The sequence below is a fragment of the Taudactylus pleione genome, unplaced genomic scaffold (assembly GCF_031769625.1).
Source record: "Taudactylus pleione unplaced genomic scaffold, aTauple2 ptg000624l, whole genome shotgun sequence".
NCBI lineage: Eukaryota > Metazoa > Chordata > Amphibia > Anura > Myobatrachidae > Taudactylus > Taudactylus pleione.
Genome location: NW_028285026.1, coordinates 974,014 through 997,261, shown reverse-complemented (window position 1 = coordinate 997,261; position 23,248 = coordinate 974,014). Strand labels below are relative to the sequence as shown.

Genomic DNA, 23,248 nt, shown 5'->3' with positions numbered 1-23,248 from the left:
GGCCACATTGCAGGGACGGGCTCTTTTCGGAGCCCGTCTCCCTGCATGTGCCGGGTCATACATTCGGCCGGTATGATCGCATTTTGCAATGCGATCATGGGCGGTACTGCATGCCCTAATTGCATTGCAAAATGCGATCCTTAATAAATGGGCCCCTTTAAGCATTTCAAAACACCCCCTGAATTAATATGTGTCTAGTTTTGCAGGTTGGCGGATGCTTAGCAAACAGAAACAATAAAAGCAATAACAGGACAGGTCTCCAATGTACTAACACTTCAGGAACAGTCCCTTTATTCATTTCTAATGACCTGTTCCTCAGCTATGCACCGTGAGAAGCGCGTCCCATTATAGCCCCAGGCAATAGACCAGATTTGCAGCACCTCAGACATGGTGGAGAATTTAGGTCCTGTGGAGGAGAGGAAAAGGCTGACACCCTCCTGTAAACACGCCCTCTACGCCCCTTATCTCATTTACTTAATCACATTCTGCAAAATGAAATCTTGTTTCTGTATCTCAGCGTCAAACTAGGCGCGCACCTGCTCCACAGCCACACAGAGGGGGAGATGTACCAAGCCTTGGAGAAAGATAAACTGGAGAAGTTGCACAAGGCAACCAATCAGCTTCTTTCATGTTATAGACTGTGCTGGATACACGACAGAAGCTGATTGGTAGATTCTCCACGTTATATCTCTCTAGAAGCCAGGTACACGCGGAGTTACCATAGTGCAGATAAGTCTCATGTTAGTTATTGGTAGTAGTTATACTCTACAAACACAGATTTGTATGTAAATTCTAATGATACACATAATGAATATGTTTGCATATATTTAGTAGCCAGAATACCTCATTATCTCGTTACTACAAAAACACTTCTGACATTAATTGTAGTGGCAGAACATGATTTTACAGTATTTTATGTTGGTACCATTAGCAGCGTACGTGTAGTCTCTATTCTTTAATTATGAGTTTGTTTGATTTATTGCTCATTCGTTAATTGTAGCTATGATTCTACATTTGTCTCAGAGCGAAATAAAGGTATTATCTGTGTATTCCAAGAGAAATAAAGTGATATCTATCACTGCTGGAACAGACACAGCCGAAATAGGAAGGTAACTTGTATCTATGACACAATTACACCCCATCCACCTTCCCACACTTACCTTATATCTTCTGTTCTGATACATTTGTGACATTTATAAGCAGGGGCGTAACCAGAGATTTGGGGCCCCCATAGGTCTACCTATACAGTGCCCCTGTAGTAGTGTCCCTTATGCAATGCCCCCTGCAGTAGTGCCCATTATGCAATTCACCCTGTAGTTTTGCCCATTATGCAATGCCCCCTGTATTAAAGCCCCTTATGCAGTGCCCCACATGCTGTGCCCCCGGTAACACCCCTTATGCTATGCTCCCTCCGCTGTGCAGTACTTACCTGTCTTCACGCTCTTCAGCGATCGCCACTCTGGCATCTGTGCCCGCCGCTGACTGGATCTAACTGGATCCAGCAGTCGCGCAGGCTCCTCACATGTTGGGTGATGTGATGAAGTCACCCGCACACTACATCACTGGAAACGCTGACCTCTGAGGCAATCAGAGGTGTCTTTAGTCTCCGATCGCTTCAGAGACCAGCGTTCTCAGTTGCACCAGCTACAGTTGGTGCAGGGAGACGCTTGCTGGGCTGGTGGGCCCCCTAAGCCGCCGGGCCCCATAGCAATCGCACCCCTTGCACCCTGTAATTACGCCACTGTCATTATAAGTATATTTGTGAATGTTATTAGAAGCTGCGCTTTAGGTTAACTGGTGTCAGCCATCTTGTGCTGTTGTAGTTGCCAGTCTATTGCCTCCATGTGAGCATTCATGCTGACCAGTCTTCCTGTAACCCCGTGGCTTATATCATACATTACTCAGATGCTATCACCTGTCACATGGAAAAGCAATGCTGACTGCAATGTGATTGTTACATAAGTTATGGTGTAATCCCTGAGCTGAAATTTATAGTTCAGTCAATGCTGTGTCTGCAATTTCCACTGGCTTTCCATGAGGAGGCCCCGGTAGCATCTCATAAACCATATGTAACCTGTATGCATGCGACTGTCAGCGGGGAGCCCAACGGAGCCAACGGCAGAAGCCTCATTGAAAATGACAGCACTAATAACCTGACAGACTGTTGTGAGACTCCAATGCGTTTGCTGGTGCGTACCTTCTGTTTCTGTGGCCTATTCCTTATTTCTATCTTCTAGGGGTGAAGCGGGATTGACTAACCTTAGAACCCGTTGGGATAATGATTTGGGTATCTTGTCTGACGATGACTGGAAAGTTGTTATGGGGACTCCTCGGATGCTACAGCCTATGTCAGATTTCAGCAGATAAAATGATATATTTTGCATAGGGCTTACTGGATCCCGCTTAGAATTTTTGAGTTTGGTGGTTCTGACGTGGTCTCCTGCCTAAATGCTCTGCTCCTTCTGCTGACTTCTGGCATCTCCTTTGGTCCTATCCTTGTATCGCTCTATTTTGGACTAGTATGGTTGGTGGTGTACGAAACACGGGTATCCATGTACCTTTATTGAATCCGCGTATTTGTTTATTTGGCGGAATCCCTTTCTGTTTCTCTTAGATTATATGTCAATAACCTTTTAACTTTGGCAAGGGTGTGTATTGCCCGCCTGTGGATGACCTCTGATCCCCCCACCTTTGCATCCTGGGTGGTTTTGGTTAATTTTACAACATCTCGTGACCGTTATATGTACCAGAAACGTAACTGTCCAAGTAAATTTGATAAGAGTTTGGTAGTTATGGCAGAAGTCCCGCTATGCTCTCCCTGATCGCTAATGACTATGGTTCTTTATCTCTTATGTTTTGTGTGTCTCCGTCAGCCGTTCACATACAAATATTTAAGTAGATTTAGTTGCATTAGGTTATATTCTATGCAAAGATTAACATTGTGTATGTTGACATTCTGTTTATGTTCTGTGAAATTAATATATTATTCCTTGTTGGAATGTCAGCTGCTCTACTATTGTATTGATTTTTATGTATTGCTGTATGATATTGGTCATACATTTTTTTTTTTTTATAAATTGAGTACATTTTTATTGGTTTATAGCAATACATTAACAAATAACCAAACAAAATAAAAATAAATAAAAATTGTATATATACATGAATAAATAATCAAATCTGGAATATAAAACCTATATCTACAAACTGCATCCCAGATCCTTGGTTGTGCATTTTTATTTTATTTTTTTTATTGTATATATTTTTTATTTAAAAAAAAAAAAAAATTCATAAAAATGACTTGATTAAAAAAACAAAACAAAAACAAATAAACTGACTGGCTATGGTAGTGGTTCCCAAACTGTGTGCCATGGCACCCTGGGGTGCCTCAGGACACTTGCAGGGGTGCCTCGGGTTGGTGGTCTAGCACCAAATCAAATTATTTATAGTCAATGTAATGTAAATATGTGGACAAACAGAGGGACAAACCTGTCCACCACCACATAACTGAGCCGAAGGATGACAAGTAAGCACAATTTACTTAATTTATTTATTTTTTCAGAATTTCTCAATAAGAAACTTTTGGCTTAGGGGTGCCATGAAAACAATTCTGATACTCTAGGGCGCCGTGAGTCAAAAAAGTTTGGGAACCACTGGGCTATAGTGTTTATAAGCTTGCTACATGTTATACTGTATAATGAAGATTTTTTTATTTTTTTTTAATTATTTAATTTTAACTCACATCTGTCTAATAATTCCCAGATGTATCTGTTTAATGAATCATAAGTCTGTCCCAGGGACGGTGGCTGGAGGGGCATTTAGCTGGGGCGATACAACTGTCAGAACATAGAGTCGGTGTCCTGGGGCGTGCTCAGGGAAAACAGTAACCCCCTCATGGAGCAGAAGGCCAACAGCTTGCTTGATTTTCAGTATGAATACAGACCGTGAAAGCGGGGGCCTTACAATCCTTCCGACTACGAATACACACATATATAATGGTTAATAAATAAAATTGTATATACTGGTGACACAATATTCACCGGATCCGCCAGGGTCCCAATGGTCTCACTCCTCTCTTTCTCACCATATGACCTAATGGCAAGGGGCATTGACTGTCCCAAGCTCTGAGAGTAGTGCGGTGTGGGACCGTTAGCACCATCGTTCCAGCTCCATGCAGTCACTAGACAGCGATGATTGTTATACAGGACTTAACAGAGCCATTCGGCCACCAGTGATGTGAAGACAAGAATTTCAAACTCGTGGAAAACTTTATTCCAAGTAAGTAACAATAATTTGTATATATCATTTCAAGGAATTAGCCATATAGACTATATTAGAACATATGACAAAACCATAGGGCAGTGTTCAAACATAAATAAAATAAAACTTTGAAAACCGTTTGGTTTGAACTTTTCTAACAAACTGAGGTACACAACAGTGTACACAATCAGGGAACCCCCACAATACCAGGAATATAATTGATGGGCAATCTTTGGCACTCAAGCAGTTACGGAAACACAAATCCTGTAATGATCAGCTATCTCCGTGCTGGGCTTCAGCAAAACTAGACCTGCTGTCACCTACTAACAAGGGGGGGGGAAGCCAATTTATAGGCTGAGCCAATATACAGAAGACGGCAGCCTATGAAATCACTATGCACTAGTGACATCACTGGCTCTTGGTGCCTCAAATGATGTCACTCGTTTCCAAGCGAATCAATAGGCTTTCATGAATATTGGCTCAGCCTATGAAAATGGCTGCCTCCGCTCCCTGTAGCATTGACACTTTAAGCAGTCGTTTTAGTTAGAAGATACTGATTCAAATAAGAAAGTGCGGCCAATGTTTTCTTTTATGTCCCATAATCCTCTACTGACAAACTAAGGATGTGTAATAATCTTTTCCGTTTGGGGGTGTGGTTACCCTATATTAGGGGTGTGGTCAGGGTGGAGAAATGTTATTCTACTGTACGAGGCCCATTTACCAATGCCCACTTTGATACGTGATGTAACTATCATTTCTACCCTTACCCTGCTCGTTGGCGGAGTGCATGCAGTATACACCATGGGAAATTCAGTGCGAAAGGTTGTCCATCACCTGGTTAAATAACCAACTTTCTATAACATGTAACAGAAGAGTGTATTATCGGGAAAGGTCTCAGCGCTTAGCCGGGGTTCCTTTGCTGAAGGGACATCCCGAATAGATGGCTTATTACTCTTTGGCAGGTGAATCAGGACTGAGGGGCTGGTTCTCCACCAACTTCCCGCTGGAACAATCAGACAGGTCCAGAGCGGTTCGTTTCAGCAGGTAAACGCCCGCATGGAGGCCTCCGATATTTACCCAGACGGTGTGCATCTTCCTCCAGAGGTGTCCGGCCTTCGCCAAGGCCTGGAGGGAAATAACGACTGTGAAATTGCCAAGTCTAGCAATAGACATAATACCCAACACCTACAATACAATATGCGCAAACGCTATATCTATAACGCAACCTATAAAAACACTACACCTGGCAGGCGGGTATGGGATTGGCCATCCGATATGCTTAACACTCATCTTTATCTGTCACCAAGGTTTTATTTTACCTGGATGTTGGAACTTCCTGGCTAAAATATGCTAAATTACATTTAATACTTATTAATGGCTCTCCCCGCACTGTCCCTGGTGATTGGTCCATATTAAATTGTTTAGCAGTGCTCCTCGCAGTGATTATACATGGAAACAGTCAGTGGTCATGTCTGTGCTTATGGCATGATCGCAGAGTAGCAGCAATAATAGATCTGTGTTTCGCTCTGAATCAGGGCGGGCGCAGGTATTTTTAGTTGCGGCCTCTTGGCCGTTCACATAGCTGTGGGTTACCACCCACAGCTATAGCGAGCGGCCAGGATGATGGTCACGATGGTCAAGACCATCGCGACCATCGGGCTTGCGACGAGACCCTTGTGGTAGGGTCTCGTGGCCGCAAGCCCCAGAGAGCTTCTGGCTCTAATAGAGCTGGAAGCTCTCTCACTGACACTCACTGGTGATGTCAGTGGGGCCGCCCACAAACGGCAGGCGTTCGCATGGGAACGTCTCCGTTTGTGAAGCCACCCCCCCGCCACGCCTATAAAATGGGGCGAGCTGTCGATCAACATCCGCCCCTTTTGTAGTGAGTCCCGGAGCGAGCGCTTTTTGCGCTCGCTCCGGGGCTCGCGCGTGCGCACTGGGCCACCATCAACCCGCTTGCGATCGCAATGCGCTTGCGAGCGAGTCTGAATCAGGCCCTCAATCCTCAAAGCACCCTAATAGCTAATAGTGCCACGTTTTAAGGATATACATGCTGGCGTGCAGTTGATTAAAACATGGATATCCTTAAAACCTGGACTGTTAGGGTGCTTCGAGGACCGAGTTTTGGAAACACCATACTGGACAGTAAAAAGTTTATCGGGCCCCTACCACTGTCAAAAATAAAAATGGAGACAGCAAAATTAGCAGATTAGCCACATATTAGCATGTCAGTCACTCTATTGGCTGAAAGCTCTACCAGTCATGGGGAAGGGAAAAGTGAAACGCTTATTACGATCAAGTTAATGAAATAAATAATCTCTGCCCAATGGTAATAGGTCTTATTAAATGCTTAAGTCATACTGAGGAGAAAAGTATATGGTTATATCCAATTATTAACCTTGATGAAGCATTTTCTATCATGTGTCAGGAGAACGGCTCTGCCTGTACCGGCCCGGCACACGCGGCTCATCTCTCGCAGACAGGCCGGGTAGAGGTCCCAATTCTTCTTCTTTGACCCAATTCTGTGTGGAATACAGAGAACCGTTAGTGAGGGAACTGAGTGGGGAAGACCTGGTTACTGCTTCATTCTACGTGTTCTGTCTGTATTACGGGCGTTCAGTAATCGCCTCGTATCAGTCTCACCTCTTCCCAAATGGCATGTCTGTAATGATAACATCCACGCTCCCACTCCTCAAAGGCAACCTAGATATGTCCCAATGTGCAGAATCTATTGGAAGCCCCTGGGGGGCGCTGTATAGACACAAGAGAGAAATGTCAATTAGAAGTAGTTTTTTTGTTTTCTAAAATGGTGGAAAGGCGCAATTCTGCCCCACGGCCCTCTCAGCCAGACATTTTCTTTTCATTGTGTGACTTGTGCTTACCACAGGCATAAACATTTGGACCAAAGTTTTAACCTAAATTCTGTTACATTCTGCATTAATAAGCTGGGCCGGAAAGCTTTAACAATGAAATTGGCACCAGAGTCGAAGCAGCCAAAGCCTTCGGTTTTGTTGGGTATCGCTAACCGTGCGGTGCAATGACTGGTAGTGGCCAAGTTTTACACATGGGTTAAAGTTTATGCTCCTGTCCCCAGGCATTACTGAGTTCTAATGGCTGGACGCCAACTTTCGTACTAGGAGAGCAACTGGTGCCCATTATCAACACTGGCACAAAGCACATGGCAGCTGAATGGAGCTCATGGCATGTTCAAATGAGACTTGTGGAAATGTTTGTTCTGAATGCAGACGATAAGCTTTTATATCTATTTATAGCGAGCAGCTTTGCTTGGGGCCCTCCTGGTAATCAGTGAATTTGGCTCATACTCAGGTGTTGTTCAGTAATTGGGATAAACCTGATTTGCTGTGCATCAATTTTCATTAATGTCCTCAGTGTTCTATACACAGACCCATAACAAAGGCCATTTTCCCAATGACAAAGATTCACAGGAGATTCTTCAATGGTCTCCAGTAAAATGGCTCCTATAATGAAGACAGGCTGGAGCCCCCATTTATAGCAATGGTGCAGAGATTAAATCAGAGTAAGTGACGACTATTCGTGACATATAGTAGAGGTGTGTGTGCAATGGACTGGAGCAGAAATGTATCCCTCAGCGTGGGGCTCAGTCACCTCTCTGGGCTCTGCTGCTTTCTCAGTAAGGAGCAGATGTTGCTGGCGGTTCTGTTCACTGCGTTCAGGTTATTATCGCCAGCGATGAAGAAACAGCTGGGCCACTCACTCACACCCTGCGAGAAGACACAGCACAATGGGCCACAATGCTGCAGTCAAACTGTGTGGTTTATTGGAAAATGTCACAAATATAAAACAACAATTTAATGCTCCGTTATTGCTCTAGTAAGTTCAGTCTGGACAAAGAACAATCCAGTCCTACACATATAAACAAGCAGAGCCTTCCATAATACATCCCCGGCTGAGTTAATATGACAGACCGATCATTTTGCCCCTATTAACTGAACTTCTATAAACCTGAGAAAATAAAAATATATACGTGCATTTGTTTAAGTCAATAAAACATACAAAATGTATAGAAAGACACTTATAAATAAAAACCTTTCTAGAGACAATAGCAACCCACACGACTGTTGATCTGAAAATTTAAGCAAATCACTGATTGGCTACTGTGTGTGGAAACGTCTTTTCTAGACAGTCACCTATAGAATAGGTTTCATAAATGTCCCCTATTTTTTATTTAAAGGGTTCCGGTCACCTACACACAGCAGAGGCAGCCATTTTGTTGGCTGACTCAATATTCCTGAGAATGCAGCCAATCAATTCACTAGGATCTTGTGACATAACTGGAATAATCTCATTAGTTCAAGCGGAATAGATAGCTGACATTCGTGTGACTCTGGGCTCAGGGAACAAGATGGCTGCCTCCTCTGTGCGCAGGCAACAGGTGGACATTAATACTTTTCACCACATCCCGATTTTTTTTTTTAAATCAGTTCCATTCAGCAAAGGGTGAATGAGCTCAGCGTTTACCTCAATGGGGATGGCTCCAGTTCCACACATTGGATCGATGACAACATCTGACGGTTCCAGGTCGCAGAGCCTGGAGAACAAAGAAGGAAACAGTGTAGTGAAAGAATGAAGACACCCCGGAGGCAGATCAATCGCTGTGAAATGAATGGCCACCTTTAACTTTCAAGACAGGAAAGGGAATAAACCCTACAGGAGGTTGTAGTCAGCGCACCTGAGCATCCCGTAAGCCAAGGTGGATCGCAGGGTAGTGGGGCCGAAATGGGTGATATTCCTGCGGTGCAGACTTTCCTCGGTCAGGGCGATTCCCACCAACATCTCATTGTAACTGATGTTCAGGAGAACCTGGAAGCAGATTAGAGCAGAAATTAAACACCACAAAGGAAAAGAGCGGGAACTACCAGTGGTACAGTATGAGGTACGGTGGCCATTTTGAAGTCAGCCAAGTCACTAAGAACTAACACACCGACTGTAGCAGGAGGCCATGGACCTCATCTTCTAAATCAGAACTAAATAAATAAAAGAAGCCAGATACCCAGTGTCAACTAATATATAACCAACATTTTACTTTGATGTTATAGATGGCAAACATATATTTGGACTTTACCTCACATAGATGCATTTCACACAACAATCTTCCCACATCAGTGTGACAGGAAGTGCACGTAACTACTCGGTGCTGTTAGAGGACCCTGCACCTTCCACTATATAACTATCAGGGCCTGATTCAGAGGTAGCCGCAGTGTTGATGTCGGACGCAAGTGGACAATTTTTTCAGTCTCCGCATGCACTGCGCATATGTCCCATTGAATGCCGCCAAAAATCTCAGAACTAATTTGTACGCAGGGAGAGGCGTATTCAGCAGGCGTTCCTGGGTGGTAACAGGGGTGTGGCTAGCCAGACGCAGATGTGACGTGGTCAGTGACTGCAGCTTTTTCCGCAGTTGCACTGATTTCGGCCCCCATGTTTAGATGAGCATTTTGCGCCGCCATACGAAAAGCGGCAGATTAAAGCCGTAGCTGGTAGAAATCTCTGTATCTATAAATACACACTGTGGAAAAAGTCCCAGCTGCATTAGCTTCCACCAATGAATCAGGCCCTTGGTCTGTGACTATTGAGGACCCTGCTCCTCCCACTATATAACTGTCAGTCTGTGGCTTCCTGCTGCCTCCATTCCCCTCCTCACATCCTGTCACTGCCCCTGTCACATGCAGCCCTGTCCTCACTGACACATAATTCATCTCCTGATATACTCTGTGCTGCTGGGGGACCCTGCTACTCCCACTATATAACTGTCAGTCTGTGGCTTCCTGCTGCCTCCATTCCCCTCCTCACATCCTGTCACTGCCCCTGTCACATGCAGCCCTGTCCTCACTGACACATCACTCATCTCCTAATATACTCTGTGCTGCTGGGGGACCCTGCTACTCCCACTATATAACTCTGTCTGTGACTTCCTGCTGCCTCCATTCCCCTCCTCACATCATGTTACTGCCCCTGTCACATGTAGCCCTGTCCTCACTGACACATCATTCATCTCCTGATATACTCTGTGCTGCTGGGGGACCCAGCTCCTCCCCCTATATAACTCTCAGTCTGTGGCTTCCTGCTGCCTCCATTCCCCTCCTCACATCATATCACTGCCCCTGTATATTATAAGGGCACAGTCGTGCCCTTATATTAAGGCTGAATCCAAAAAAAAAAGAATTCTCCCATAGAGAATGGTGTTTGAGGGGCTACACCTCAAAAGGTTTTGGACGTACTGAGCTGAAGTTTGGCATGGGCAGGTAGAACTATCACTCGGTGCCACATGCCAAATTTCAGGGTAAAAAATAAATAAAAATTAGGATTTGGAAACAATCTAAAGTTCCTACTGTCAGTTTTTTCTGACACTCTCAGTTAGGACCACTTTTCTGCTGTAGTCTATGGGGGATTTTTGGGAAGACATAACTCAGGGTACAAGACGAATTGAATGTGTCAGAAAAAATTTAATATATATATATATTCTGTCTCAGCTTCCTAAGGGCCACATTTATCAACAAGTTTTATCATTCACAACGAGTGATGAAACTTGATATGTATAATTTGTGCTTCAGCCAATCAGCTCCCGACTGTCATCTGTCTAAAAAATGTTGGGAGCTGATTGGCTGGAGCACCATTTATCATACACGACGAGTTTTATCATTGAAATGAAATGAAACAAACAAGATGTGCTTTACCTGCAGACTTTCAGATTTAATTTGAGGGTAATTACATCCAAATCAGGTGAACGGTGTAGGAATTACAGCGGTTTCTATATGTGCCTCCCACTTTTTAAGGTGCCAAAAGTAATGGGACAAACTAAACAATCCTAAATCTAACTTTCACTTTTTAATACTTTGTTGCAAATCCTTTGCAGGCAATTACAGCCTGAAGTCTGGAACGCATAGACATCACCAGACGCTGGGTTTCATCCCAGGTGATGCTCTGCCAGGCCTCTACTGCAAATGTCTTCAGTTCCTGCTTGTTCTTGGGGCATTTTCCCTTCAGTTTTGTCTTCATCAAGTGAAATGCATGCTCAATTGGATTCAGGTCAGGGGATTGACTTGGCCATTGCATAACATTCCTGACTGTATGTGTAATATATGTATATATGTGTGTATATATATATATATATATATATATATATATATATATATATATATATATATAGTCAGGTGCATAAATATTGGGACATTGACAGAATTTTCATATTTTGGCCTCTATTCACCACCACAATGGCTTTGAAATGAAACAAACAAGATGATGCTTTACCTGCAGACTTTCAGATTTAATTTGAGGGTAATTACATCCAAATCAGGTGAACGGTGTAGGAATTACAACGGTTTCTATATGTGCCTCCCACTTTTTAAGGGGCCAAAAGTAATTGGACTATCAACTCAAAAGCTATTTCATGGACAGGTGTGGGCTATTCCCTCATTATTTCATTATCAATTAAGCAGGTAAAAGGTCTGGAGTTGATTCTTGGTGTGACATTTGCATTTGGAATCAGTTGCTGTCGACTCTCAATATGAGATCCAAAGAGCTGTCACTATCAGTGAAGCAAGCCATCATTAGGCTGAAACATCAAAACAAACCCATCAGAGAGATAGCAAAAACATTAGGTGTGGCCAAATCAACTGTTTGGAACATTCTTAAAAAGAAAGAATGCACCGGAGAGCTCAGCAACACCAAAAGACCCGGAAGACCACGGAAAACAACTGTGGTGGATGACAGAAGAATTATTTCCCTGGTGAAGAAAAACCCCTTCACAACAGTTGGCCAAATCAAGAACACTCTCCAGGAGGTAGGTGTATATGTGTCAAAGTCAACAATCAAGAGAAGACTTCACAAGAGTGAATATAGAGGGTTCACCACAAGATGCAAACCATTGGTGAGCCACAAAAACAGGAAGACCAGATTAGAGTTTGCCAAACAACATCTAAAAAGCCATTACAGTTCTGGAACAACATCCTATGGACAGATGAGACAAAGATCAACTTGTACCAGAGTGATGGGAAGAGAAGAGTATGGAGAAGGAAAGGAACTGCTCATGATCCAAAACATACCACCTCATCAGTGAAGCATGGTGGTGGTAGTGTCATGGTGTGGGCATGTATGGCTGCCAATGGAACTGGTTCCCTTGTATTTATTGATGATGTGACTTCTGACAAAAGCAGCAAAATGAATTCTGAAGTGTTTCGTGCAATATTATATGCTCATATTCAGTCAAATGCTTCAGAACTCATTGGACGGCGCTTCACAGTGCAGATGGACAATGACCCGAAGCATACTGCAAAAGCAACCAAAGAGTATTTTAAGGCTAAAAAGTGGAATGTTATGCAATGGCCAAGTCAATCCCCTGACCTGAATCCGATTGAGCATGCATTTCACTTGATGAAGACAAAACTGAAGGGAAAATGCCCCAAGAACAAGCAGGAACTGAAGACATTTGCAGTAGAGGCCTGGCAGAGCATCACCAGGGATGAAACCAAGCGTCTGGTGATGTCTATGCGTTCCAGACTTCAGGCTGTAATTGCCGGCAAAGGATTTTCAACGAAGTATAAAAAGTGAAAGTTAGATTTAGGATTGTTTAGTTTGTCCCATTACTTTTGGCCCCTTAAAAAGTGGGAGGCACATATAGAAACCGTTGTAATTCCTACACCGTTCACCTGATTTGGATGTAATTACCCTCAAATTAAATCTGAAAGTCTGCAGGTAAAGCACATCTTGTTTGTTTCATTTCAAAGCCATTGTGGTGGTGAATAGAGGCCAAAATATGAAAATTCTGTCAATGTCCCAATATTTATGCACCTGACTGTATATATATGGGCAGTTTACTAAGCTTTGGATTGAGATAAAGTACCAACCAATCAGCTCCTAACTGCCTTGTCACAAATGACAGTTGGAACTTTATCTCAGTCCACTTTAACTACATCCAAGGCTTAGTGAATAGACCCCTTTGTCAGTTATGTCCATAGAAGCTGAACTGGTGCAGATGCCCGGACACTGCAGCCTGGCGCTAGAACATGTCACCTCAGACATTTATGTAACCAATCAGTGTGAGAAGAAATATTAAGCAGGGTCGGCCAGGTTTGAAAGAAAGGTCTAGTTTATCTCATCCGTTGTCCTCATATTTGATTGTAAGCTCTATGGTCAAGATACTTCATACCTACCATGTGTTTAAATTTAGCCATTTATTGTACCCAGCTGTGCTGACGTATAACCAGTATAGCAGGTGGCTGGCTGCACCGTACGTACCTCTACATCGAAGTTGGTCATATCGGCCTTCCACTGGAAATGCTCTTGGACGGCCCCTCCGAAGTCTCTGGCGGCGTCATTGGACGTGAAGCTGTGTTTGTCCCCGGCGCGGTTGCAAGTGACACGGAATCTTAAGACGTTAGAGGCGTCAGTGCCCGATTCGCCGCTCTCCGAGTCGTTGCCTACGGTGGGTACATTGTCAGGCGGTGGAACCGAGGACAAGTCTGAACTATACCCTGTCTGACTGTCAGCGTGCCCAGGCTCCTCCTGCCCCGGTGGGGACACCATCGGCTGCTCGCTAGCCTCCTCCGTCCCGCCCTCTCCTGGCGTCTCAGATGACGCTGCCGGCGGTTTCCTCTCCTTGCCGATATTGCCGGCTTTCTTCCTCCGCTTCTTCTTTTTCAGGTTGTTGTTCAGTTCCCAGGTCCTCAGGGCTGTGTCCCAGGACAGCTTTGCAGCCAGTTCCTGGAGATCCTGCAGCGCGGCTTCCTGCGGAGGCACCGGGTAACGTTAGCAACGTGCAGGAGAAACATTTCACCTCAGCTTCACTCATAGCTCATTGTGGGCCTGACTCTGAGTTGGAAGCATCCGCGCCGGGTCGCTTTTCTGTACACCTGCGGCTGCCTGCGTGCTACCTAGTGCTAATGTGCGAATCCACACGCGTGCGCCAAATATGTGTGTCTGCATGCGGAAGCCCATCCTGCCCGCTGTTCGTACGTCAATAGTACCTGGACTTGCGCCCACCCCATTGCTGGGCGCAAAAAAAAAAAAACGTCTAAAGCCGTAGTCCCATCTCCGTAAATACGTTACGATCGAGCACGGAAGCCGGCAGACGCGCCCGCGAGACGGATCAGTGCCGTCACGCCTGCATGGTCGCCGTCCAGGCCATTGCACTGAAAGAGCGCTACCTCGCCAGACCGATCAATCCTTCTGCACTTTCAATCTCCGTCCGTGTGCATACGTCGCCTCCGAGGGCGTGCGCTGTCGTCGATTTCTTTCTCAGACACATGCGCAGTACACAGATCCGTGCCCGCGGGCACACAACTCAGAATCAGGCCCTATAGCTATAGTATGGATGTGCTGCGTTTCTGGGAACGCCAGACTCCTCCCACAAACAACCCCTAATTAGCATAGAATGGGGGCGGGGCTGCTATGTGACATCAGATGTATTTTAGTGTTGGTGCAGTAGGGATGGGAATCTAATAATTGGTTCGTTCCAATGCCGAATGGCCGACACCTGTGCAGAGAATAGCCGGGAGGCGCACACAGGGATAGTTGTGGTATTGCTGTATGTTTCCTAGATATCATATCATACCGACATTGCTATTACACTGCATCTGCTGTCTCCTGGCATGTACCAGAGTTTAGGACTAAGCACCACACTTTTAGAACTCTCTCTGTCTTGTGGTTATCAATAATAGGGATCAGATTAAGAGGGTCCTGTGCCCAGCTAAGCTTGTTCCCCTGTACATAGCCTGCACTCAGAGGTCAGCCAGCGTACGGACAAATGGTAGGGAGCGACGCTCCACCATTGGAACTGACCTTTGATTCTTTGAACGGGAAGTCTGTGAACTCTTCAACTACAACGAACAGATTGTCCACTGACCTCAGACGGTGAACCTGGAAAATAAATGAGGGGATTCAGAGGCGATGCTCTGCGGCGATGTACAGCGTACCCCATGCAGATATATTTGCCCATTATGGTGCCCTCTACATCGCCGACGCTCTGTGCACGGCTATGGGGTACGAGGAAAACGCGGCGATGCAGAATGGAATGGCGTAACACCCCTAACTCAATTATGACCCTAATTTTGATCACAAACTGGGACATTTAAACCCAGCTTCACAGTAGCTCTGATGGTCTGTCTCCTATACACACACACAACACGGACACAGCACTAAGCTCATTACCGGACAACATATGTATCAAAGTCTGTATATAAATGATCTAAATAAGGTCCATGATATACCTGATGTGTTTATATACATGTCCCATCTCCTTCAACGAGAGCTGCTGAGAAACATGGTGTCACCAGTCCTGGGACTGAAGGGATTAGTGGAATAGAAACAATTCTATAAGTTTTATACCTAATTATGGGAATGACTCCCTATCGCCTCCTGCAGGCTGCTTCCAAGTGTCACTCATCAGCCGTCACTGAGAACCCCTGGGTATAACCCGGATATGGATCTTAGTGATTGGCTGAAAGATTGTTATACTGGCTGCACTGATTGGAGGGCTCACACACATTATCCTACCAGACTCAATACTTATCACTGACAGCAATAGTCTTCATTCCTGTCACAACCCCTGTAGTTCTTCTTCCCTTCTTGGGTGTCGCTCTATGCTCTGGTGCTTCTAGCACACTCAGCTGATGCCAGAAACTCTTGATATACATACCAGTGTGTGCTAGAAACACCAGAGCATAGTGTGACGCTCCCAGCAGGACAGAGGAACTGCAGGGGTCGTGACAGGTGCAGGGTGCTAGAAGACTAAAGCAAGGTCACTGTGTCCTTTGCTGCTACGGCTGTAAGAGCTGCCGTTTAGAGGTCGTTCCCGGTTTACCGTCACGCTCTCACCTCTGACAGGATGTTTGCATTGATGTCAAAGTAGATTTTGCCGCGATCTTTGCTGATTACGCAGCGACAGCCCAGCTTCTCCTCTACTTCAGCTGCTGCTGTGAATTCAAACCCTGTTGGCACGGTGGCTCCAATGGTCACCAGCGGACTCTTAGAGGGCATCACATCACTAGGCACATGGTCTTCCAGAGTGGCCTCCGTTAAGATGTCTGCCACCACGTCAACGTCAGACATGACGGCAGCGTAGAGACTCAGCAAATCTGTATAAAAATACCAAATGTAAAAAAAAATAAAGTGACACAAATCATATAAAGAACAGTGACAGAAAGTGCGTCACAATCATTGCTGCACCGTATTCATCAAAGGTTCTAGAGACGTCTTCTCAGCCATTTTGTTATTCGATTCTAAATCCGAATGCGGGCGCATCTAGCAATATTTGGCAGACTGCTTGGGCGTCACGGGCTGCATACGCATCTTTAAGCGCCTATGAGCGATTCGGTCTCGTACGCCTCTTGGGGTTTTCTTAGCTGTGGCTGAACGACCGTTACTTGGTGCCCACAGCGCAAATCAATCTCAGTGGTATCTTTCTGCACCTAGCTTAGGACAGGTGTAAGTGCCACTGACAGTGATGGCGGTTCTCGTGGCCGGAGTGCTGGGGATGGTGCGTTGCGATCACATAGGACTCGCAAACGCTGTAGGCGTCCAGAATTGTGACTGGGTTACGTGCGACTCGGACCCCTAGTGTCAGTGTCACATCGCTCTCGGTCACATAACGTAGTCCCGATAGAATATGTTGCATGTTCCATAACCATAAGACTTCAAATACAGATGAAGGGACCCCATACCGTGGTTCTGGCCCACCGGTTGTGTCCCTATCTTGAAGCGGTATGTAGTTATGAGACCGGCGGACGCGTGGCCGCCGGTCTCAACACCGACAGTGTAATCCCGGCAAGGGATCTAACATAGGCGTCGAAATACTGACGCCTATGTTAATCCCGGGGCCGGAACTCCGACAGGACGCCGGACCGATCGTCCAACGCCGGGGGTAAGTATCCACATAGCCGGGGATGGGGAGGTTAGGTTTAGGGACCCCCCCGGGGGGATTTAGGATTAGGCACTACCCCGGGGAGGATTAGGCTAGGGGGGTTAGGTTTAGGCACTAACGGTGGGAGGTTAGGGTTAGGCACCCTCCCAGGAGGGTTAGGGTGAGGGGAGGAGGGGTTAGTTTAGGCACCAACGGGGAGAGGTTAGGGTTAGGCACCCCTAAAGGTGGGTTAGGGGGGGGAAAGGGTTAGGAATAGTAAACTTAACTCCGCTTTGGGATCTCCTCCATCGGGCTGCCGGCGTCGGAATTTGAACCGCCGGGCTCACGTCCGGCGGTCAAACATACTGTTTCCCTTGTAGTGAACAGGTCAGGACTATAGCCCAACCTTAATGGCTGACAATGGACGGCTTAGTTGACAGAGAAACCTGCACCGATAAAACAAATACGAGAAACCAGAACCGCCCACATAACCTTCATAGCTTCCATTTCTAATTACATCCCGTCTCACAGTCCACACACACAACCTCACACATAGGGCAAAATTTACTAAGCGGTGGGTTCTAAACCCAGGCGGTTTGGTGGCGGTTTCTGTTCTGTTCTGAACTCCGGTGGTTTGGTGGCGGTTTTGCAGCGGTTTGTAAATGACAGCCCTGTTCTATTCTATTCTAAAATGTGACGGCGGTTTTGCAGCGGTTTTGGCCTTAGTAAATCTGCAGAAAGCAAAACCGCCGGGGTTTAGAACCCGTCGCTTAGTAAATTTTGCCCATAGTCTTTCTCTCACATCCTGCTGACATTCCTGTGTGACTGGATCATGCAGCCCACCAAGAAACTCTGCAACCTGACTGGACCATAAAGGCAATAGGTAGCACCTGTCCTTGTGTATCAATGCCTATTTCCCTATAGATTGTAAGCAGGGCCCTCCTACCTCTATGTCTGTCTGTTATAACCCAGTTGTGTTCTATTAATGTTTCCAATTATGAAGTGCAATGGAATATGTTGAACTATATAAGAAATTGTTAATAAATAAATAAAAAATTTTAAAAGATAGAATATATATATATAACGATTCTTATCTGGCACTCGTGCAATTTCCAATGCAGGTAATGTGCCACGCGGTGCCCTTCGTGAAGATAAGTATAGCAATAGGGATCGGTGGCACTCAGTGGACTTGCAATCAGCAGTATAAAGGAAACTGTTCGCCACAACAGTTTGAATTAACGTTTCAGAATTTAATCTTTCGTCCTGACGAAAGATTAAAAGGTACTTTCTCATCTTTGCGGCCCCCTGCTGGAGGCGCTGGTTACGCTACTTACGTATCTTCACTAGTCAGTGAAGATACGTAAGTAGCGTAATGAGGAAATACCATTCGGCCCCTTGCAGGCTCGCTTTGCTCGCCACGCTGCGGGCACGGTGGCTCACTTCGCTCGCCACATGGATATATTCCCCCTCCATGCCCACTTGAATGGTAGGGAATGACGTTGGACACTGGCTGATCTTTACGCCACTTTCGTATCTTCACTGACAAGGGAAGATACGTAAGTAGTGTAACCAGCGCCTCCAGCAGGGGCCGCAAAGATGAGGAAGTACCAGATTCAATTCTGAAACGTTGATTCAAACTGTTTTCTTTATACTGCTGATTGCAAGTTCACTGAGTGCAGCCAATCCCTATTGCTACATATTTACTCCATAGAGACCGTAGCTAGCAACATTTTAAAGGCACCCAGGGGGACTACAATACCCACCCGGGAACATTTACTATATTACCTAGCAGAATTATTAGCATTTTAATCACACAGACTAATGTATAAGCCAATGGGGTAAGGAATGCAGAATGGGAATTACAGCTAGAATGCAGATACAGATGACTGCAGGTGATCAGCATTGAAAGACAGGGACAAACCTGTGAAGTAGGGACTGTTGCATCTATGAGACAGCAGACAGATCTCAACTATCAGGGCTATGGGCCTGGTCTAGTCACTGAGTACCCTGGAAACAGACCACACCGTATATAAAGATGGTTTATGCGATTATAAGGCCCCGTGTTCCTACCAGGGGAGGATCCTGTCTGATCAGTCAGCGTGCTCGCAGGGTGCAGACATGACAGCCATCGACGACTCGGCGATCCGCTTTGGGGCTGGGAGATGGTGGCACAGCCGATACAATCGATGTGTGGCCGCTAGATGGCACTGTCTGCTACACAGTATGGCTGTGCTGTTCGCCTGCAGCGGTGCGTGGCAGCTGCGAGATGGCGCTGTGTTGTTGCAGTACTGTTTGCCTGCAGTGGTGAGCAGCAGCCGCTAGATGGCGCTATGCTCATTGGAGTATTTCATTGGAGTTGAGCTCTCTACCAGACAGACAGATGCGGGATCAGAGGCTTCTGTCTGCCAGTATTACAGACTATTCTAGGCACACACTTCCATTGTGTCTCATCTTTGAGCTATGTAAGAGACGTAAAACGTTTTTCTCATTGGCTTCAAGTCAGCTTTATAGTATATTTTATTCATACTTACCAACTCTCCCTGATTGTCAGGGAAACTCCCTGAAATAGCAGCAATCTCCCTGACTCCCTGAAGAGTCCAGCAATCTCCTTGATTGCTCCTTACACCCACTTTGAAGCTGATATATATACAAAAAAAAAACAGAGGTATACATTCCAAATGGGATCATTAGTATCATTCCCCAGCATTGGTTATAACTTAAGGCACAATGGGGTAGATGTATTATAGCGGCACTTAACGTGCCGCTATAACGCTTCCCGCTTCGCCTCTTTACCGAGGCGAAGCAGGAAGCACTACAGATGAGATGTATGAACATCTCATCGGCCGGAGAGGGGGAGCGTTAACTCCCCCCTCCGGCGCTACCCGTTAGAGACAGCAGCGCATCAGCCTAGTGCTGACGCGCTGTGTCTCTGTCCCAGCCGGCTCCACTGAGCATGCGCGGGATCCCCGCGTGGAGCCGGCAGGCACAGCAGCAGGAACAGCGCTGTCCCTGCTGTGGGGATAGGCTAGCGCCAGGCTGTAGCTGTCGATAACGATAGCTACAGCCGGCCGAACGGTCAGACGATCTGACCGTTCATACATATCCCAGGCTATCGGCGCTGCTATCTTGTAGATAACGCCGATAATGACGGGCGCATAGCGCCTCTGTCATTTACCGCCCAGACCCCCAATCATACATCGGGGAGAAGCGGTATCAGCGCACATAACGTGCGCTGATACCGCTTCTGGGCTTCATACATCTCCCCTAATGATCCCTATGGCTACATGCATTGTCTGAAAGGTATGCAGTCGGGAAGCCGGCGGACCTAATCCCAACAGCCGGCTTCCCGACTGTCATATCCCGGCAAGGGTCTAAAGACAGGCGTCGATATGCCGATGCCTGTCATTAGACATACGCCGGGAGCCCGACACCCGTCATCCCGATCGAAGGGGCGCTGAGCGCGGATAGCCGCGCAGCGGGGAGGGTTAGGTTTAGGGTTCCCGGGGGGACTTAGGGTTAGGCACCCCCCGGGAGGTTAGGGTTAGGCTAGGAGAATGGGGGGATTAGCGTTAGGCACCCCCGGGGGGGACTTAGGGTTAGCCACCCCCCCAGGGGACTTAGGTTTAGGCGGCGGGGAAGGGGGGATTAGGGTTAGGCTCTGGGGGGGGAAGGTTAGGGTTAGGCACCCCTAAGGGAGGGTTAGGGGGTAGAAATAGGTTAGTATATACTTACCTTTGACGATCAGGATTTCCTCCTCTGCCGGGATGCCGCTGTCGGGATTCCAACCGCCGGGCATGGGTCCGGCGGTAAATCATACCGATTCCGTCTGAAAAGTATCAGTGTGTTTTCATCACCAAGTAGATCTTAAGCTGCATACACACGGAAAGATTTTCTGTCCAACCATCCAACTAGCTGATTGGTTGGAATGAAAATCTGGTAAGGTATGAAAGCAAATGACAATCAGCAATTTGCTCCCAAACACCGGAAAATGGATAAAAACTGTTGTTTGAACAAATTGTTTAGATCAAACATTTAACAAACTTGTCTGACGCCATTTTCATCTGTTTTCTGGCATTTAGGAGCAAATTGCTGATCATCACTTACTCCCATACGTTACCATTCATTCCAACCAATCAACTAGTTGGCTGGTTTGACAGATAATCTTTACGTGTGTATGTAGCTTTAAGGTAGCCATACATCTGCGACGGTTCGTCGCGATGCAGGGATGTGATCGGAAATTTCCGATCACCCATCGGAAACTTCTGATCGCCCACCATCGATGTCCTGCGATCCGTCACCGGATTGCAGACATTTGCCATGTTAAATGTCGGCGATTTGACGATCACAATCATTTTTTGCTCGCGACCGTCAAATCGGCAAAATCCAACATGTTGGATTTCTGCGATCCTGTGATGCCGGGTTGCAGCATCGCGGGAATGCGCCAATCCATCGCAGATGGATGGGGCCCATGAGTTACTGCTTTGGGGCTCGGTTACATTTGGATATAAGTCATGTTTATGACACGCCTCTCAGATGTTGCAGTACACGCCTATCACATGTATGACATGCCTCTCAGATGTAGCAGTACATGTCCACTTTAACGCCGCGCTCATAGGTGTTGCTTTCACAATCTCCCTGAAAAGCTTTCTCAATAGTAGGCAAGCATGACTTTATTATCTATTAATGTCGTTTATATAGTGCGCACATATTACGGTGCTTTGCAGAGAATATTTAGGGGCCCATTTATCAGAGACTATTAACGGGATCGGTGTGTGCCTCTGACAGTGATAACGTTTCCGGAGGGTACCCACAAATATTAAGTATCCCCCGGTTCTAGTAATGAGTGACTGACTGCGGCTGCGGACGTAAAAACGTTAGCATACACGGGCGGATTCCCGCAGGAGCATAACGAAGTGAGCAGCCATCCCCCAATGCCTCCGACCCAGAATCAGGGCTAAGATTCTTAGAGATCATATTATTTTGTAACCTTTATTATTTATTCAATTATTAAAATTATTGTATTCAATTAATAATAGATTCATTTCAACCTCTAATCCATTTTTGCTGCTTTTTCTTTATATGATTAAACCCACTGCGTAAGTGTGCAAAAAACAAACAAAACATAATATTGTAAAATGGATCAACAGCGTTTTATTCTGAGAAAATGGACTGATGTGAATCATTCAATATCCTGGGGAAAATGCTGCGTAATATCTCAACGCGATGCAGATAAACATTAATAATAAGCTGCCTCCATCTTCCTGCACTATTGCGTAAGTCTGATAATGGGGGCTGGGCCTAGGAACAGTCACAGTTCTGTTTTGGAAACGCTGCTATTTGTGCTGAAACATGTTGCAACCACATTGGCAGAAACCCTCCCTCCGAGTCTACGCTGCAATTGCTTTGGCTGGGAAGATGGTAATTTGTGTTCTGTCAATAGTTCCTGGAAACATATTGTCAGCGACTGCTCATTACACAGCGAGGGAGGAGATACAGCGGGAGCAAGCAGGCTGCTCTCTCCTGTCACACTGGGGCACGTTTATCATAATCCGCATTCTTAATGCGGTTACAAAAGTGTGATAATATCGCTGATAATCGCTTGCAATTATCATCCTTCAGGTGGCGGGTCGGAGCTTGTGAGCAAGTCCTGTCCCGGCGAAGGGTTCCAATTTGCTTCCAGGCGTGCGTGGCTGTCGGACTGCGCAGTGGACGCCAATGGGGACACCTCCCCCCCCTGGTAAAATATGCCAAAACGTAGCCCATAGGCTGCTATGGGCTAACGCTCCACATTCCGGAGTTTGGTAAATCTCGTCATTTAGAAGCCCCCATAGAAACAAATACGTATATCTCCGATATCTGCTGTGGTTCCCCTGTAGATACATCCTGGGAATGCTGGAAATCTGCAAATATTCTTAGAAAACGCCTGTTTTTGGTGTATATCCTACACATTTCTTTTGATAAATATGACTTTTAGCGTTATCTTTATTGTATCGTATTGTAACGTTCCAAAAGTCTCCTCCAGATAAAGGAGGATATTGTACATAGCAACCAATCAGATTTTACCTGTTATTTTTCTAGTACAGCTTAGACAAAGAAAAACAACCGATAGGTTGC

The 23,248-nt window shown here is 45.9% G+C and overlaps 1 protein-coding gene across 2 annotated transcripts; it reads right to left on the bottom strand.

Annotated features, from left to right (window-relative positions):
• Positions 1-4,246: 4,246 nt before the first annotated feature.
• THUMPD3 (THUMP domain 3 tRNA guanosine methyltransferase) lies at positions 4,247-19,319 on the bottom strand. 2 transcript variants are annotated; one of them, XM_088454624.1, is made up of 10 exons: positions 19,205-19,319; positions 16,111-16,370; positions 15,076-15,153; positions 13,534-14,022; positions 8,969-9,099; positions 8,758-8,827; positions 7,885-8,000; positions 6,901-7,008; positions 6,656-6,779; positions 4,247-5,382 (listed from the first exon to the last, which is right to left on the bottom strand). In XM_088454624.1, exons 2-10 carry the CDS (start codon positions 16,342-16,344, stop codon positions 5,206-5,208), a joined length of 1,527 nt encoding a protein of 508 aa, XP_088310750.1. In that variant the 5' UTR covers positions 16,345-16,370; positions 19,205-19,319; the 3' UTR covers positions 4,247-5,205. The 2 variants fall into 2 exon arrangements, with proteins under 2 accessions (XP_088310750.1, XP_088310751.1); XM_088454625.1 differs by lacking the exon at positions 19,205-19,319 and adding an exon at positions 19,056-19,193.
• Between the last annotated feature and the right edge of the window lie 3,929 nt (positions 19,320-23,248).

What these genes read in the sequence shown, in the direction of transcription:
- THUMPD3 (XM_088454624.1), bottom strand. Translation starts at nt 16,344, where the DNA reads ATGTCTGACGTTGACGTGGTGGCAGACATCTTAACGGAGGCCACTCTG. An exon ending in ATGCAAACATCCTGTCAGAG is followed by an intron (nt 15,154 to 16,110) that starts GTGAGAGCGTGA and finishes TTTATTTTCCAG; the next exon opens with GTTCACCGTCTGAGGTCAGT. An exon ending in GACATGCCATTTGGGAAGAG is followed by an intron (nt 6,780 to 6,900) that starts GTGAGACTGATA and finishes TATTCCACACAG; the next exon opens with AATTGGGTCAAAGAAGAAGA.